The sequence below is a fragment of the Colobus angolensis genome, unplaced genomic scaffold (assembly GCF_000951035.1).
Source record: "Colobus angolensis palliatus isolate OR3802 unplaced genomic scaffold, Cang.pa_1.0 Scaffold212, whole genome shotgun sequence".
NCBI lineage: Eukaryota > Metazoa > Chordata > Mammalia > Primates > Cercopithecidae > Colobus > Colobus angolensis.
In genome coordinates, this window is record NW_012115289.1 from 4,819,087 (window position 1) to 4,836,307 (window position 17,221).

The 17,221-nt window shown below is 42.6% G+C and overlaps 1 protein-coding gene and 1 pseudogene across 1 annotated transcript in view; one reads left to right on the forward strand and one right to left on the reverse strand.

The window, feature by feature from the left end:
- Positions 1-17,221, forward strand: part of ANKRD55 (ankyrin repeat domain 55) — a 132,126-nt gene that overhangs the window by 93,113 nt on the left and 21,792 nt on the right. The window contains exon 8 of the mRNA XM_011942923.1: positions 8,833-9,017. Coding sequence (XP_011798313.1) covers positions 8,833-9,017 — 185 coding nt within the window. The remainder of the gene's footprint in view (positions 1-8,832; positions 9,018-17,221) is intronic.
- Positions 16,266-17,153, reverse strand: LOC105512454 (annotated as a pseudogene).

Genomic DNA, 17,221 nt, shown 5'->3' on the forward strand with positions numbered 1-17,221 from the left:
TCATTTTTTTCTTGAATGTTTGGTAAAATTTACCAGTGAATACATCTGGGCCTCATATTTCCATTTTAGAAGGTTATTAATTATTTATTCAATTTTTTTTTTTTTTTTTTTTTTTTTTTTTGCAGGGGCGGGGGGAGAGAGTCTCTCACTCTGTCACCCAGGCTGGAGTGCAATAACGCAATGACGCGATCTCGGCTCACTGCAACCTCCACCTCCCGGGTTCAAGCAATTCTCTTGCCCCAGCTTCCCCAGTAGCTGGGATTACAGGTGCCTGCCACCACACCAGGCTAATTTTTTGTATTTTTAGTAGAGACGGGGTTTCGCCATGTTGGCCAGGCTGGTCTCGAACTCCTGACCTCAGGTGATCCACCTGCCTCAGCCTCTCAAAGTGCTGGGATAACAGGCATGAGCCACCACACCCAGCCTTTTCAATTTCTTTAATAGACATAAACGTATTCAGATTATCTATTTCTCCTTGTGTGTGTTTTGGTAGATTGTGTCTTTTAAGGAATTGGTCCATTTCAAATATGTTATCAAGTTGTGAAAATAGAGTTGTTTAAAGTATTTATTCATTATTCTTCTAATGTTCATGGGATCTGTAGTGAAGTACCATTTTTCATTTCTGATATTAAGTAATTTGTGCCCCTCTGTTTTCTTCTAGCCTGGCTAGAGGCTTATCACTTTTATTAATCTTTTCTAAGAACTAGCTTTTGGTTTCATTGATTTTCTCTATTGATTTTTTGTTTTCTACTTCATTGATTTCTACTCTAATTTTTATTTTTTCTTCTGCTTACTTTGGATTTAATTTGCTCTTCTTTTTCTAGCTTCCTAAGATGTAAGCTTATATAACTGATTCTAGATCTTTCTTCTTTTTTAATATATACATTCAATGCTGTAAATTTTCTTCTGAGAAATTTTTTGCTACATTCCACAAATTTTGATGTTATCTTCCTTTTGTTCAAAGTATTTTTTTAATTTTCTTGAGATTTCTTCTTTTGAACTGTGTGTTATTTATGTTGTTTAATCTCCACATGTTCAGAAATTTTCCAGTTGTCTTTCTGTTATTGATTTATAGTTTAACGCTACTGTGGTCTGAAAGCATGCATTGTATGATTTCTATTCTTTCACTTTTGTTAAGGTTTGTTTTATGGCCTAGACTGTGGTCTATCTTGGTGAAGTTCCCATGTGAGCTTGTTAAAAATGTGTATTTTGCTGTTAGATGAAGTAGTCAGTAGAAGTGAATTATATCCAATTAATTAATTGTATTTTAAAGTTCAACTACATTCCTACTGATTTTCTGCTTTCTGGATATGTCCATTTCTGATAGAGGGATGTTGAAATCTTCAACTATAAAGTAGACTCGTCTGTTTCTTCTTGCAACTTTATCAGGTTTTGCCTTGCATATTTTAAGGCTGTGTTGTTGGGTACATAAGGATCATTATGTCTTCTTGGAGAACTGACCTCTTTATCGTTGTGTAATATCCTTCTTTATCCCTAACAACTTGCTTTGCTTTTTAGTCTGCTTTGTCTAGAATTGTAATATATAGCTACTCCTGCTTTCTTTTGGTTAGTGTCTTCATGGTAAATCTTTCACCATTCATTTACTTTTAATCTATGCGTGTCATTATATTTAAAGTGGGTTTCTTATAGACAACATAGAGTTGGGTCTTATTTTTCTATCCACACTGTTAATCTCTGTCTTTTGATTGGTACATTTAGACCATTAATGTTCAAAGTGATTATTCATATAGAGTAACATCGATCATATTTGTTACTGTTTTCTATCTGCTGCCGTTATTCTTTGTTCCTATTTTTGTCTTCTACTCTTTTTCCACCTTTTGTGGTTTTAATTAGCATTTTATATTATTCCATTTTCTCTCTTTTCTTAGCATATTAGTTATACTCCCTTTTTTACTTTTTTAGTGATTGCCCTAGAGTATACAAAATATGTTTACAACTTATCCAAATCCACTTCAAAATAACACTATACCATTTCATGAGTAGTGTGAATACTTTATAATAGCAAAATGATCCTAATTCCTTCCACCTGTCCCTAGTATGATTGCTGTCATTCATTTTACTTACATATAAGCCTACATAAGCTTATGCATATGTATATAGATATAAAGATAGATGCATAAGCATACATTGTAGCTATTAGTATTTTGAACAAACTATTATCTCCTAGGTCAATTAACAATAAAAAATAAAAGTTTTTATTTTACCTTCATTTATTCCTTCTTCAGTGCTTTTCTTTTCTTTATGTAAATCAGAGTTTCTGGGCTATATCATTTTTCTTCTCTCTAAGAAACTACTTTTAACATCTAGTGCAATGCAGGTCTACCAATTTTTCTTTATCTAAGAAACTATTTATTTCTCCTTCACTTTTGAAGGACAATTTCATAAGGTACAGAATTCTTGTTGATGGGAGGCTTTTCTCAACTCTTTAAGTTCCAGTCTCTTCTTGCTTATACGGTTTCTGAGATATCAGATGTAATCCTTCCCTTTGCTCCTCTATAGGTAAGGTGTTCTTTTCCTCTGTCTTCTTTCAGGACTTTTTCTTTATCTTTGGTTTTTGTAATTGGAAAATAATATGGCTAGGCATAGGGTTTTTTGTTTGTTTGTTTTGTTTTGTTGTTTTTGTTGTTGTTGTTGGCATTTAGCCTGCTTGGTGCTCTCTGAGCTTTTGTGTCTAACAATTTTTTTGGTAAAATTCTCAGTCATTACTATTGTTTCAAATATTTATCCTGTTCCTTTTCTCTTTCTTTTCCTTCTGGTATTCCTATTGCCTATATGTTATACCTTTTGTAGTTCTCTCACAGTCTGTGAATATTCTGTTCTGTTTTTTCCAGTCTTTGTTATTTTTGTTTTCCAGTTTTGGAAGTTTACATTGAGATCTTCTCAAGCTCAGTGACTGTTCCCTCAGCTGTGTCCAATCTACTAATAAGCTCATCAAAGGCATTCTTAATTTCCATTACAGTGTTTTTGATCTCCAGCATTTATTTTTGATTATTTCTTAGGATCTCCATCTTCCTGCTTACACTGCCCATCTGTTCTGACATGTTGTCCACTTTATCCATTTAGAGCCCTTAGCACATTATTCACAGTTGCTGTAAATTCTTTATCTGATAATTCCCATATCCCTGCCATGTCTGGAACTGATGCTTGCTCTGTAGATACTGTGTTGTTCCCCTTTTGGCATGCTTTATAATTTTTCCTCGATAGCCAGACATGATGTAGTGGATAAGAGAACTCCTGTAAATAGCCCTTATTTATGTAATGGTAAAGTATGGGGGAAGAGAAATGTACTATATCTTCCTACGATTTGGTCCCTGTCTTTTAGTGAACCTATGCCTCTGGAATGTGAATATTCCAAGTGTTTCTCAGGATGTTTTTTCCCCTTCTTAGGTGAGACAGGATAGCTAGAGTGGGCTGGAATTGGGTATTGTTCTGCTCCCATGTAGAAAGCTAGAGCTAGATGGAGTTGAGCACTTTCCTTCCCTACAGTCAGTTAGGCTCTGATAAAACCTCAGTAGTTTAGGTTCTGGTTAACTAGTTTCTCCTAAGGACAGATTTTATTAAGAAGAACAGAGTGCTCTGGTATATTTCAAAAAGGTTCCTTTTCCCCATCTTCCTGCCAGAAGCCCATGGGAATTTTTCTGTGCTATATACTGTGAGAAGCCGGTTGAGCTACCGGAAGTAAAATTCACAAAAGCATGGCACCCCATAACCAATGTAACTAGATCACTGAGTTTATACTCTCAGATTTGTCCACCCTGAGCCTTTGACAATTCATTAACTGTAGTTTGGATTTTTCTACCCTGCAGAGGTAGCAATGATTCCCTCAAAGGTTTCTGCTCTAGTATGTTGTGAGTCCCTGTATCTGCCTGTCTGTTTGTCTCTCCAATTTGGGGGCAGCAGCTTGCTTGCCCTGTGACCTAACTTCTCTCATGGATCTAAGAAGAGTTCTGGAATAATACTGGCAGCTTAACCAAGCCTTGTAGGAGTACAATGCCTTAATACTAGGAGTGTTTCTAGCAATATGAATTCTAGGCATCACTGCTGGTCAGTAAGAGGGGCAAGCATCTACCATCCCTCAGATTTCACCACTGGCTCCCTCCCCAACTTACTAGAAAATGTGTTTACTTGGGATCTTCTTCGGCAGCATACTTTTCAAGGAAGGTTAGAAAGAAAACAATTGCACTAATATAAAATGATTATTTCATGTTTTGTCAATATGTGGTTATGTGGGCAAGGAATTACACACACACTCACATACACTCACAGTTGATCTGTGGTCAACTGTTTGAACTATGTCAAAGTCCCATGAATATATTTCAACTCTCAATATATTCAAAATGCCAATGTATAATTTTAAATGCTGTATACCAGTGGATCCAGCTCATGAGGTGAAAGAAGCTTAGAGTTGGAAGGGACCACAGGTCATTTAGTCCAATCCTGCAGTTCCTAGGTGGGGAAACTAGTACAAAAGCTTAGCATTTGCCCAAGTGCATCCAGCACCCGGGCAGGAACCCAGGTCACATGGCTTCCAATACTTGATAAGAGGACAACCACCAAGCTGCCTAAGTCCAGAGTAAACAATGAGAAAGTCAGATTTAGGAAATTAACCCCCATTACCCTAGGAGCAAAGACTCTGACCTGTTAGGGAAGCTGGAGCTTCGAAGGGTAACCTAAGTTAAAGTGGCTTTCACATGTCAGGTCCTCAGTGCCCAATTGTAGAGAGAAAGGGAGAGGGTAGAATGAGGGAAAACAGGGACTCATCTAGGAGTAAAAACAAGTAGAGAAAGAAGAGAAAAGGTAGAGAATGGAGGAAGATAATGAGGAAAAGAGAGAGAAGAAGCCAAAAAGGATGAGTAAAATCCAACCTGTTTGGCTTTGCCATAGTTTGCAAGGTCTATTTCACTTATTTATTTATTTATTACTCAGCAAATATTTGTTGAGACTTACTCTTTGCTGGGCTTCATTTCAGCAGAAAGATTCCTAGGCATAGGCTTAGTAAGGACAACACATGGATATCCTGGAGACTTCGTCTTGCCAAACAGCTGGAAGCCCAAGACAGACCCTTTCTATACACCAAAGCATGAAAAACTTTTTCCCCCACTAAGCATTAGCACCTCTACAAAATGAAGTAGTTTGGGCGGATGCAGTGCCTCACGCCTGTAATCCCAGCACTTTGGGAGTCTGAGGTGAGTGGATCACTTGAGATCAGGAGGTTGAGACTGGCCTTGCCAACATGGTGAAACCCCATCTCTACTAAAAATACAAAATATTAGCCAGGCATGGTGGTGCATGCCTGCAATCCCAGCTACTTGGGAGGCCGAAACAGGAGAATCACTTGAACCTAGGAAGTAGAGGTTGCAGTGAGCCAAGGTGGTTCCATTGCACTCCAGCCTGGGCAACAGAGTGAGACTTTGTCTCAAAAAAAAAGATATGAAGTAGTTTAGCAGCAGAGGGTCACCATACCTCATCCCCTCCCACTACTTCTACCTTCTGCTTTCTCTCCAGGAGAGGCAGCCCCAGGCTTTTGGGCTTGGCAACCTCTGGAGTCCAGGGCAACCAAAGGCTTGGTCCAAAGGGGCTAACCATGAAGGCAGTCCAGATTCTAAGCCAGGGATATTGGGCATGTTTCTTTCTCTAGTTAGCCCCAGACCCTCAAACATTCAATGGCATAGACTCTAGATCTTCTTTTTGTCTCCATTCTAGTCTAACATGTCTGGCTCCAACCGATGAGCCAGGATCATCTTCTCACATCACAAAACCTCCCAGCCTTTTAGGAGGAATAAGTGGCTGCAACACAGAGGCTAAAGCACTGGCCTCTGCTTTATGTGATCACCATCACAAGACAAGCAATGCAAACACATCCCAGTGTTCAAGAGAAGGAAGGAGATTGGAGTTCCTGCCAAGAAGAAGCCACCATAGAACATATTCCCTAGATATATGTTAACAAATAGCCAACTAGTCCTAAATCTCCCACTGGACTCCTTTGAAGGTCACCTAGAATGTCTACAGTTAGGATGTTGAGATCTTGTTGTTGTTGTTATTGTTGTTGTTGTTGTTTTATCAATCTGCCTGTAGCAAAATTATTACACATTAACTCAACTTTCTTCTTGGCAAGGCTTCTTATGAGTCAGGCTTCCCCAACTCTCCCCACTCATGATGGGTAAAGAGAAAACGACTAGGACTCAGTTCCCAATCATTTTCAGAATACATGAAGGCAATGTTATGGATTACCCAGGAACAAAAGCAAATAAATAAATACAACAAAAACAAACTCACAATCATCATCTGGCAGTTCAGTGTAGAATTCTAGAGCTTCTTAAGAATAGGATATGTATAATATTGTTCCTTGCCCTGTTTAATAACATTTCTAGCCAATATAAACCTACTCTCCATTCTTCCTAAGGACCTACCTGGACCACAGCCCCACTTCTTGTCTAGTGTCTCCTGGTCTGTGTGACTTTTCCTACCTCCCAGGTCTAAGCATATTTTTGACTGACACACAGTCTAGATTATTAAGAAGGGAATTCTGTCACCAGGAGACAAGTGATCCAGGGCCTTGACTTACAAACTAGTGTTCTCTAGGGCTCCCTCAAATTCTCCTGAGGGTACACCATGGCAACCTTACTAGGATGAACTCTTTTTTTTTTTTTTTTTTTTTTGAGACGAAGTCTCGCTCTGTTGCCCAGGCTAGAGTGCAGTGGCGCAACCTCAGCTCACTGCAAGCTCCATCTCCCAGGTTCACGCCACTCTCCTGCCTCTGCCTCCCAAGCAGCTGGGACTACAGGTGCCCGCCACCACGCCTGGCTAATTTTTTGTATTTTTAGTAGAGACAGGGTTTCACTATGTCAGCCAGGATGGTCTCGATCGCCTGACCTCGTGATCTGCCCACCTCGGCCTCCCTAAGTGCTGGGATTACAGGCTTGAGCCACTAGAGAAACTCTTAAAGTACCCAAAGATTAACTGTCAAGGAGGTCTCAGTTGGCGAGGCACGCATCACTGGTACTGATGTCGTCTAAACAGGTTTCACTTTAGTTCCTCCAGTATGAATATGCAGGATCAAATTAATAGACCACTCTTTTTATCACAGACAGAATAGTATAGTGAAGTCCAACGCCTCCACAGTCAATCCTAGATCTGCTCATTCTCAGCTGTGATAGAGGGCAAATTTCTTAATCCCTTATGCCTTCATTTTCTCCTCTATGATATGAGGACAATAATAGTACCAACCTTGTGGGATTGTTGTTCATGAGTTAGTACATGAAATGGCTTAGAAAGGTGCCAGGCACAGACGTTCACACAGTAAACACAGCTGTCACCATTATTCCTGGGAGGATATTCTTATAAAGAAAAGTAAAATACAAACAATGGTGCTACAAGTGAGATTCAGGTATAGAGGCAAGGAATTGTTTAGAGAATTTAGGACAAAAGGTATTTTGGAGGAAAAGAGTAAAGGTGTGGAGTCTGTCTTTACTTATCCAGAGAGGCTGCCAAGAGGCCTGCTGCCTGGGACTGGCTGACAGGATCCCAGAAGCTGCAGCCACTATTGCAGTTTACCACTTCCAAAATGACTCCACCCCAGGGGTGAATGAGGTGAAAGGAAGAGAGGGGTTTTGTTTTCTCCATCTGCACTTAATGCTTCTTCTTCCACCAAGAGGGGAAACTATGAACAGGGTGTTTTGGCCTTTGAACCACCTTGACAGCTTGAATTCCTTTACTCTTCCAGGAAATTGTAAACAAAAAAGAATTGTTGTGCTGACACTCTTTTTGCTTCTGTTTTCCTTATTGAATGGCTACTACTTTTAAAGAAAAGTGTCTCTTGACTATCTAAAATGTATTTCAGATTCCTTTGATATATGTCTAACTAGCATGAGGTGAAACAAACAGAAAAGTTGATAAAGGTGTGAAAGCTCACCTAAGCTTTAGGTGACTCCTAAATCACCTAAGTAAGCTTTTGCTGACTTCTAAGGACAGGCATGCCATAGAATATAAACAATTGGTCAAAGTTATTTAAAATCATTGTTAGACAAAGGAAAGATAGAGGGAGGAAGAAGACACAAAAGAGAAGACCATAGGAAGAGAAAGAAAAAGTCTGTAGCCAGAGATTACTTTATGGGTATGTAACCAGTGCAGCCACAGAGGGCCTGGTACTCAGATGGGACCCAGTGCTTAAGGCATAATATTCTGTGGTCCCCATCTGGAAATTCTCACTTTATCTTTTAATTGTTTTTGTGAAGGAAGTCTGATACAAGAGTGTAGGCTCTGCTCAGACAGTTCCGCTTCCCAGGCTCCCTGGGACAAATTCTCAGCCCCCTGCTCGCCCTACCCAGGAACAAGCTTCTTTCCTGCATCATTGCACCACCAGTCAGTACTCATCATGGTCACTTCTTTAACATTAAGATGAACTCTGTCAGTTTCTTGGTGGTCAGCCTCTACAGCAAATGGGGGCACAAATGATCAGACCTAATGAGCAAGTTGTTGTCTAGGTGGCCCATCCATCACTCTAGCTCTGATGTCAATCCATTGCACATGTATTTCATTTCAGTCCATCCTTCGTTCGCTAATTATGGAAGACAACTTAGCTCCTATGGGAGACAAAAATCTCTGCAGTGACTTGAGACAAGTGGAAATTTGTTGGAGAGCTTACATAGAATGTATTTTTATTCTTTTTTTCCATTTTCTTTTCTCTTTTCATCTTTTTTCTTTCTTTCTTTCTTTTTCCTTTTTTTTCCTTTGTATTTTTATCTTAACATGCCTAGACAGAGAAGAACACTGGATTGTACATAATGAGCTTTCTTTGACTCTCTTTTCCAGAGTGGAAATAGGATTCTGTGCTCCATCATCCTGAGCCATCACCAGGGGTCGTCCATAATCAACTATGATGATGAGAGTGGGAAGACATGTGTACATATCGCAGCAGCAGCGGGCTTCACCGATATTATTCATGAGCTGGCAAGAGTCCCTGAGTGTAACCTGCAGGCTCTGGATGTGGATGACAGGTATCCATGGCAACCAGAAAGTGCTGGGAACGCCTAGTCATTTCCCCCTAACTGAATCTTAAAATAAAGAAGATGTTTAAGGAGGTGTCCTATACAGCTATATCCTTATTGCCAGTAATACACATGTGCTTGTGACAATAAAAATTGCTCTATTTTAGTGAGAGGAGGAAAAATTATTGTTACGGAGAGGAAGACTGTGACTGTACAGTATTGTCAGATTTTCCACTTTTTGCTAAATGTTCTCTGTGCTCTCAGAAGACGTTCTATATTTCAGCTTCCTGCTATGTGCCCTTTTTGTTCCTAAAGGTAGGTTTTGAGATTTTTGTTTTCTTCATTCTTGGATCATGTTAGAAAGTCCACCAGTTCTTTTATCCAGAGAAGAACATAATAAAGACTGTATTCTGGACTATTGGGCTCTTAGAACTACAAGGAACTTTTTCAGGCTGTTGTTGTTTTCGATCATCAAAGATGTATTGTCTGAAAACGGAAGCTGGGTACAAAAAGGTAAAAAGACTTCTGTCAGAGCTAGTTAGATACTAAATGAAGATTTGTATACCAGTCTTTCAAACTTACAGCTTTTCACATATAATGCCCTGCTTATCTAAACTGTTTTGGTTAGGCACTGAATCGATGGAAATGTAAGAAAAATATAACAACAAACAAGCCTATCAAAAATAAGTAGACTCGAGCACTCTGGTTTCTTTATCCTCTTGTACTGAAGTCCAAAATTAGCCCCCTACTTATAATTATTATTATTATTAATTTTTTTTTTTTTTGAGGCGGAGTCTCGCTCTGTCGCCTGGACTGGAGTGCAGTGGCCGGATCTCAGCTCACTGCAAGCTCCGCCTCCCGGGTTTACGCCATTCTCCTGCCTCAGCCTCCCGAGTAGCTGGGACTACAGGCACCCACCACCTCACCCAGCTAGTTTTTTTTTGTATTTTTAGTAGAGACGGGGATTCACTGTGTTAGCCAGGATGGTCTCGATCTCCTGACCTCGTGATCCACCCGTCTCGGCCTCCCAAAGTGCTGGGATTACAGGCTTGAGCCACTGCGCCCGGCAATTATTTTATTTTATTTATTTTTTTGAGATAGAGTCTTGCTTTCATGCCCAGGCTGGAGTATAGTGGTACAACCTCAGCCCACTGCAACCTCCACCTCCCGGGTCCAAGTGATTCCCTTGCCTCAACCTCCTGAGTAGCTGGAACTACAGGCTTCTGCCACAACACCCAGCTTACTTTTGTATTTTTAGTAGAGACAGGGTTTCACTATGTTGGCCAGGCTGGTCTTGAACTCCTGACCTCAGGTGATCTGCCCACCTCGACCTCTCAAAGTGCTGGGATTACAGGCATGAACCACCATGCCCGGCCTACTTATCATAATTTTAGATGCCCCAAGAAAGCTCCTACTCCCAGATACATGAAATTCTTTTTTTTTTCTTTTTAAAATTACTTTATAAAATATGGAATACTTCACAAATTTGTGTGTCATCCTTGTGCAGGGGCCATGCTAATCTTCTCTATTAATACCTGAAATTCTTTTAACCCAGGGAAAAAATGGGGGGCTCTACATAGGTCTCAGAAGTTGGAGATAGTTAAATGACTTTAAGTAAAATTAAAGTATAAATCATTGAAAGTAGACATTTTTCGGCCAGGTGTGGTGGCTCATGCCTATAATCCCAGCACTCTGAGAGGCCGAGGTGGGTGAATCACTTGAGGTCAGGAGTTTGAGACCAGCCTGGCCAACATGGCGAAATCCGTCTTTACAGAAAATACAAAAATTAGCCAGGTGTGGGTGGGGGACACCTATAATCCCAGCTAGTCAGGAGGCTGAGGCAGGAGAATCCCTTGAAGCTAAGAGGCGGAGGTTGCGATGAGCCAAGATTGCGCCATTGCACTCCAGCCTGGGTTGCTAAGCAAGCAAGACTCTGTCTCAAAAAAAAAGAAAAAAGAAAAGAAAAAAGTAGGTGTTTTTCTAAGAGCAGGTGTTGATCATAAGCAAGTAAGAAAGTAGAAGGACATAAGCTACATGAGGAAAAAAGTGAATTAACCTTTTTTTAAAAAAAAAAAAAGAACAAATTTCAGAAAGGCAGGCTGAGGGAAAGTTCATCTACTTCAAAACACTCCTAGAACCAGCTTTGAATAGAATAGTTCCCATTTTGCAACACCAACCACTTAGCAAAGAAAATCCAGTTCTCTAGGCCTCAGGGTGGAAAGTAAAACTAATGGGAGAAAAGAAAGTACAAAAGATAAGGAGAGTTCAAACGGAAGTAAAATATCCAGAAGAGTCCTTTCCGCTCCAGTGCTCAACTCAAAGGCCTCATGTACTGATCAAATCCTAGCCTCCATTTTTTTTCCATGTTTTCTGCAGCTAAGCATGCAATTCTACCTTCATGCTGAAGCTATAAGCTTCTGTTAATAGTTGAATGTTTCAGGGCCAGGCACGGTGGCTCACGTCTGTAATTCCAGCACTTTGAGAGGCTGAGACGGGCGGATCACGAGGTCAGGAGCTCAAGACCAACCTGGCCAACATGGTGAAACCCTGTCTCTACTAAAAATACAAAAATTAGCTGGGCTTGGTGGTGCACGCCTGTAATCCCAGCTACTCCGGAGGCTGAGGCAGGAGAATTGTTGAACCTGAGAGACAGAGGTTGCAGTGAGCCAAGATTGTGCCACTGCACTCCAGCCTGGATGACAGAGCGAGACTCCTTCTCAAAAAAAAAGGTAAAAAAAAAAAAAAGTTTAATTTTTCAAAGTTTGCATAGGTTTATATGCTTTTTTTTTTTCTTGAGACAGAGTCTCGCTCTGTCACCCAGGCTGCAGTGCAGTGGCCAGATCTCAGCTCACTGCAAGCTCTGCCTCCCAGGTTCACGCCATTCTCCTGCCTCAGCCTCCCAAGTAGCTGGGACTACAGGCACCAGCCACCTCGCCCGGCTAGTTTTTTTTTATATTTTTGTAGTAGAGACGGGGTTTCACCGTGTTAGCCAGGATGGTCTCGATCTCCTGACCTCGTGATCCGCCCGTCTCGGCCTCCCAAAGTGCTGGGATTACAGGCTTGAGCCACCGCGCCCAGCCTATATGCTTTAAGCATTCACAATAATTGTGATTTCCCTTTCCTTCTTCTCTTTTTTAGTGTAAGTTTTTCCTACTGAAAGTTTTTGTGGAAAGGAAAGTAAGGTAGTAATAAAAAGAAATAGAAGGAAAATATGAAGAACTAGGCCTCCCAGATAGGAAAACACATCATAAGTCTATGGTATTTAAAACATTGTAGTACTTACCTAAGATATGACACAGAACTCGTAGCCCAGAAGCAGCATATGCAGCTTAAGTGTCTCAAATTTTATCAGTCTATGAGGTCACAGTTCCCTTTAATATGCAATTTACTTATCTTCAGAGAGGAAAGTCTGTTACCAAGTTCTGCTCTCTGTGTGTTTCTGGGAATTCTCTGGGGAATGTTTACATGTTTCATTAACCATTCCTCAGTCACTGATAGCTCAACCAATGCTGCATCCTTGGACCCATCATCTCCTGCCATTCAGCGGCCACCACATCCACCCACTGCTTGTCTCTGCTGAATTCCTTCTGAATCACAGGCCCTGCCCTTTAGCCCCCTGCTGTGATAACTGAGGCAGATTGACTGTGTTTGCAGGACATCCTGAAGCTTAGAGATAAGAAAGGAGCTAAAGTTTAGACAACTTGAAATTAGGTACCACAGACTGGCCCCAAGGACATGGGTATTTTAGAGATTATCTATATGCTCCCCTCATTACTCAGCAAAACCCTGTTCTTCTTCTGGATCGCTTCCATATTGATGGTCAGAGGAATTTAAACAGTTGGTCTTAGTAATTGTCATGAAGGAGTATTTCACACAGCTTCTGAGTGAATCATCACATGTTGGTAAGCCTGACTGGATCAACATCCAGTCCTCCATCTACTGAATTTATTGGCAATAGTCTCTCTAAATGGAAGGACATAATCTGCTGGGGACCCATCTTGTTTCAGAATAAGTGTCGCCTGGAGACCTCTCTCACATAGAATGGAACTAATCATATCTGCCATGTTCAAATATGCAGTGTGATTGATCACTGTGTTGAAAAATATATGGCCCTGTTAGGTGTTATAAAATTGCTACTACTAGCATAACAGACAAAGGTGTTTAACTGACAGAAGATACAATCCGTACCTGGGAATTCTGGGGTCACACAATATACATACATATATGCTCTCCAAATACTCATGTCCAACCCCCTTCACAGATATACCCAACCCAGCCCTTCTCTGTCCAGCTCCCAGGCTGCCTCCAGGCCTGAGAGACCACCTGGCCCTCTCAGGAGTGCCCCTCTGCCCAGGGTTCAGGCCTGAGGAGAGATCTTCCATGACTTCCTTTCCCCCAGGACTGCCCATTTCCTGAGTGACTTAGCGGAGGGATAGTCATTCTTTGTACAGAAGACCCCATTCATAGGAATGTGGGCCAGGCGCAGTTGCTCACACCTGTAATCCCAGCACTTTGGGAGGCTGAAGCGGATGAATTACTTGAACCCAGGAGTTTGAGACCAGCCTTGACAACATGGCGAAACCCCATCTCTACAAAAAATACGAACATTAGCCAGACTTAGTGGTACATGCCTGTAGTCCCAGCTACTCAGGAGGCTGACATGGGAGGATCGCTTGAACCTGGGAGGTGAAGGTTGCAGTGAACTGTGATTGTACCACTGCACTCCAGCCTGGGTGACAGAGTGAGACCCTAACTCAAAAAAGGAATGTCAACTTGCCCTTTGCCCTTTGCCTCTCCCTACATCCTCAGAAAAAAATCAGAACATAGTTTTGTGACATCAGTACTTAATCCAAAATATAGTGTATTCAATATTTTATTTTTGGAGACAGAGTCTCACTCTGTCATCCAGGCTGGAGTGCAGTGGCATGATCTCAGCTCACTGCAATCCCCACCTCCCTGGTTCAAGCGATTCTCCTGCCTCAGCCTCCCAAGTAGCTGGGACTACAGGTGTGCGCCACCATGCCTGGCTAATTTTGGGTTTTTTTTTTTTTAGTAGATTAGGGGACTCCTGACCTCAAGTGATCCACCCGCCTCGGCCTCCCATAGTGCTGGGATTATAGGTGTTAGCCATCATGCCTGGCCTAGTTTATTCAATCTTGAATACAACTATGGGTAGAATCAAACGTCCAGTGCCATTTCACAGTATTTTCCTGGATGACCTGATGGCCAGGGCTAATTGTCTTTAGGCCACCTCCAAGCTCTCAACTCTGATCTCCTGCTGGCAACTGCCTAAGCAACTACAAGTCCACAGCTTCCAAAAATAATAATGCATAGGCACACAGCAGCTATAAATCTACACTTAAGAAATAAACATTTTTTTTTAGAGTCATGATAATCTCAGAGATGCAACTCTATCTCCCATCAAGTTGACTTTTTATATGCTTCAGCTAAGCTTCAGCTTTTCAAAGTTCTGTTTTAGATCAAAGTATTTGCGGCACATTAGGCACACTTAAAAACCCACTGGGACAGGTTACCAAAACACAGGCAGAGTCCTTCATCCAAGACAAATCCAAGCCTTAACCTCCTAGAAAACAGTAGGTGCTCTTTAAATGAAGAGTTGAAATTCTTATTTCTACTCACAGAGTTTAAAAAAAAAAAAAATCTGGGTCTAATACTACCCAGAATTATTTTGTCTTTGGTACAATAAAGAAAGCAGCATCACAAAAGTATCGATTTATTAAACTGTCTTATTGAGAGCCTCTATATGTGCCAGGCACCATGCTGGGTGCCAGAACCACACAGCGAGTGAAAGGCTCCCATTCCCCTCCCACATGGAGCATACAATCTAACACTGGCCGGATGCGGTGGCTCACGCTTGTAATCCCAGCATTTTGGGAGGCTGAGGCAGGTGGATCACGAGGTCAGTAGATTGAGACCAGCCTGGCCAACATGGTGAAACCTCATCTCTACTAAAAATACAAAAATTAACTGGCCATGGTGGCATGTGCCTGTAGTTCCAGCTACTCGGGAGGCTGAGGCAGAAGAATCGCTTCAACCCGGGGGGCGGAGGTTGCAGTGAGCCGAGATGGGGTCACCACGCTCCAACCTGGCGACAGAGCAAGACTCCATCTCCAAAAAAAAAAAAAAAAGTGGCGGAACACTTACTATGTGAAGTATTTATGTTATTTTACAACCCAGAGTTTTAAAAGTTATAATGATTTTTATCTATAATTTAACCTAACTTCTATTTTTGAGTTATCTCACTAGATTAGTAGGAAACCTAACCTCATCTTTTAAAGCCCCCCACCCCGCTTCCCTTATTGTGTGTGCCTTGGTTCTGGAATTTTATACAACGGGTGTATAGGAATAGAGATGGAGGGTGGCCCCTCGTCTTCTGTCCTTATCCCTTCAGGTCGGATGATGTTCAGCTGTGTCCATGTTGTGCTTGGGCATGGGCGCCATCTTGGCCTGCCTATAGTCCCATTGCCTAGACACACCACAGACATTCCCCATCCCTCACTCCTAGTATCTCTGCCAGTGAAGCAAGGTTCTTGACCCCTTTGCTCCTGAGTCCAGTGGTCCTTTATGCTCTTGTCACACCACCATTTTTTTTTTTTTTTTTTTGAGACGGAGTCTCCCTCCGTCGCCCAGGCTGGAGTAGCACTTGCCTCGCTGCAGCCTTCGCCTCCCGGGTTCTCCTGCTTCAGCCTCCCGAGTAGCTGGGATTACAGGCAGGCACCACCAAGTCTGCTAATTTTTTGTATTTTTAGTAGAGACAGGATTTCACCGTGTTAGCCAGGATGGTCTCAATCTCCTGACCTCGTGATCCGCCCGCCTCCGCCTCCCAAAGTGGTGGGATTACAGGTGTGAGTCACCGTGCCCAGCTGTCACACCACCTTGACCACTGAAGGGGGACCCCCTTTCCAGTGCTGGGGAAGCCATTTCCATTCAGATATTTAGTTAAATATTTTGCCTTTGCTCTGAAGTTGCTCTGAGTCCCAAGCTTGGCTTTTGAAAGCAAAAACGCATTTCCCTTCCTGACTTCGCAATATCCCTCCGCTGAGGTGGAGCACAACGTTAATCATCCCCTCAAATAGGGGAAAGAGGCGAGGTAGAAAATATGTATAGACATCAGGATCTTAAAATATAATCCCACCACATGAAGAAATTGTGTGGTTTTTTTTTATTTTGTTTTTGTCTTTGTTTTTGTTTTTTGTTTTCAGGCTTAATTCACTTTATTTTTCTTGTATAAAAACCCTATGTTGTCGCCACAGCTGGAGCCTGGGTCCACTGCACGGAGACTCTGGTGTGGGTCTTGACATGGCGATCAGTGAATTCCTCATAGGGAGACTTGGTAAATACAGTCTCCTTCCAGAGGTCAGGGGTCAGGTAGCTGTAGGTCTTAGAGATGTCATCAAAGGTGGCCTTGGCAAAGTTGCCCAGGGTGGCAGTGCAGCCCTGGGCTGAGGTGTAGCAGTCATCGATACCAGCCATCATGAACAGCTTCTTGGGCACAGGCGCTGAGACGATGCCAGTGCCCCTGGGTGCTGGGATGAGGCGCACCAGCACAGAGCCACAGCGGCCTGTCACCCTGCAAGGGAAGGTGTGGGGCTTGCCGATCTTGTTCCCACAGTAACCTCTGCGCAAGGGGGCAACGGAGAGTTTGGCCAGGATGATGGCCCCACAGATGGCGGTGGCCACCTCCTTGGAGCACTTAACACCCAGGCCGACATGGCCATTGTAGTCCCCCAAAGCAACAAACTCCTTGAACCTGATGCGCTGGCCAGCACGGGTCTGATTCTGCACTGGCATAATCTTCAAAACCTCCTCTTTGAGAGAGGCCAGCAAGAAAAAGTCAACGATCTCAGATTCCTTAAAGGGCAGGGAGAAGAGGTAGATCTCCTCCAGGGACTTGATCTTCATGTCCTTGACCAAGCGGCCCAGCTTGGTGACCGGCATCCACTTCTTACCCTCGGCCTTGCCTCGGCGAACTCCGCGGCCTCGACCCCGGCCCCGCAGGGTCGCCGCCTGGCCCCGGATGCCACTACCGAAACCTCCGCGGAAGCCTCCGCGGTTCCCCATCCCAGGGCTCCCAGGGCCCCCAGGGCCTCCGGGCGGGGCAGCTGCACTGGCGTCATCCGCCATTTGGTGTTTTCTCAGAGAAGCAGCAGAAGTGGTGTTAAGAGGGCTGGGTGCGGTGGCTCATGCCTGTA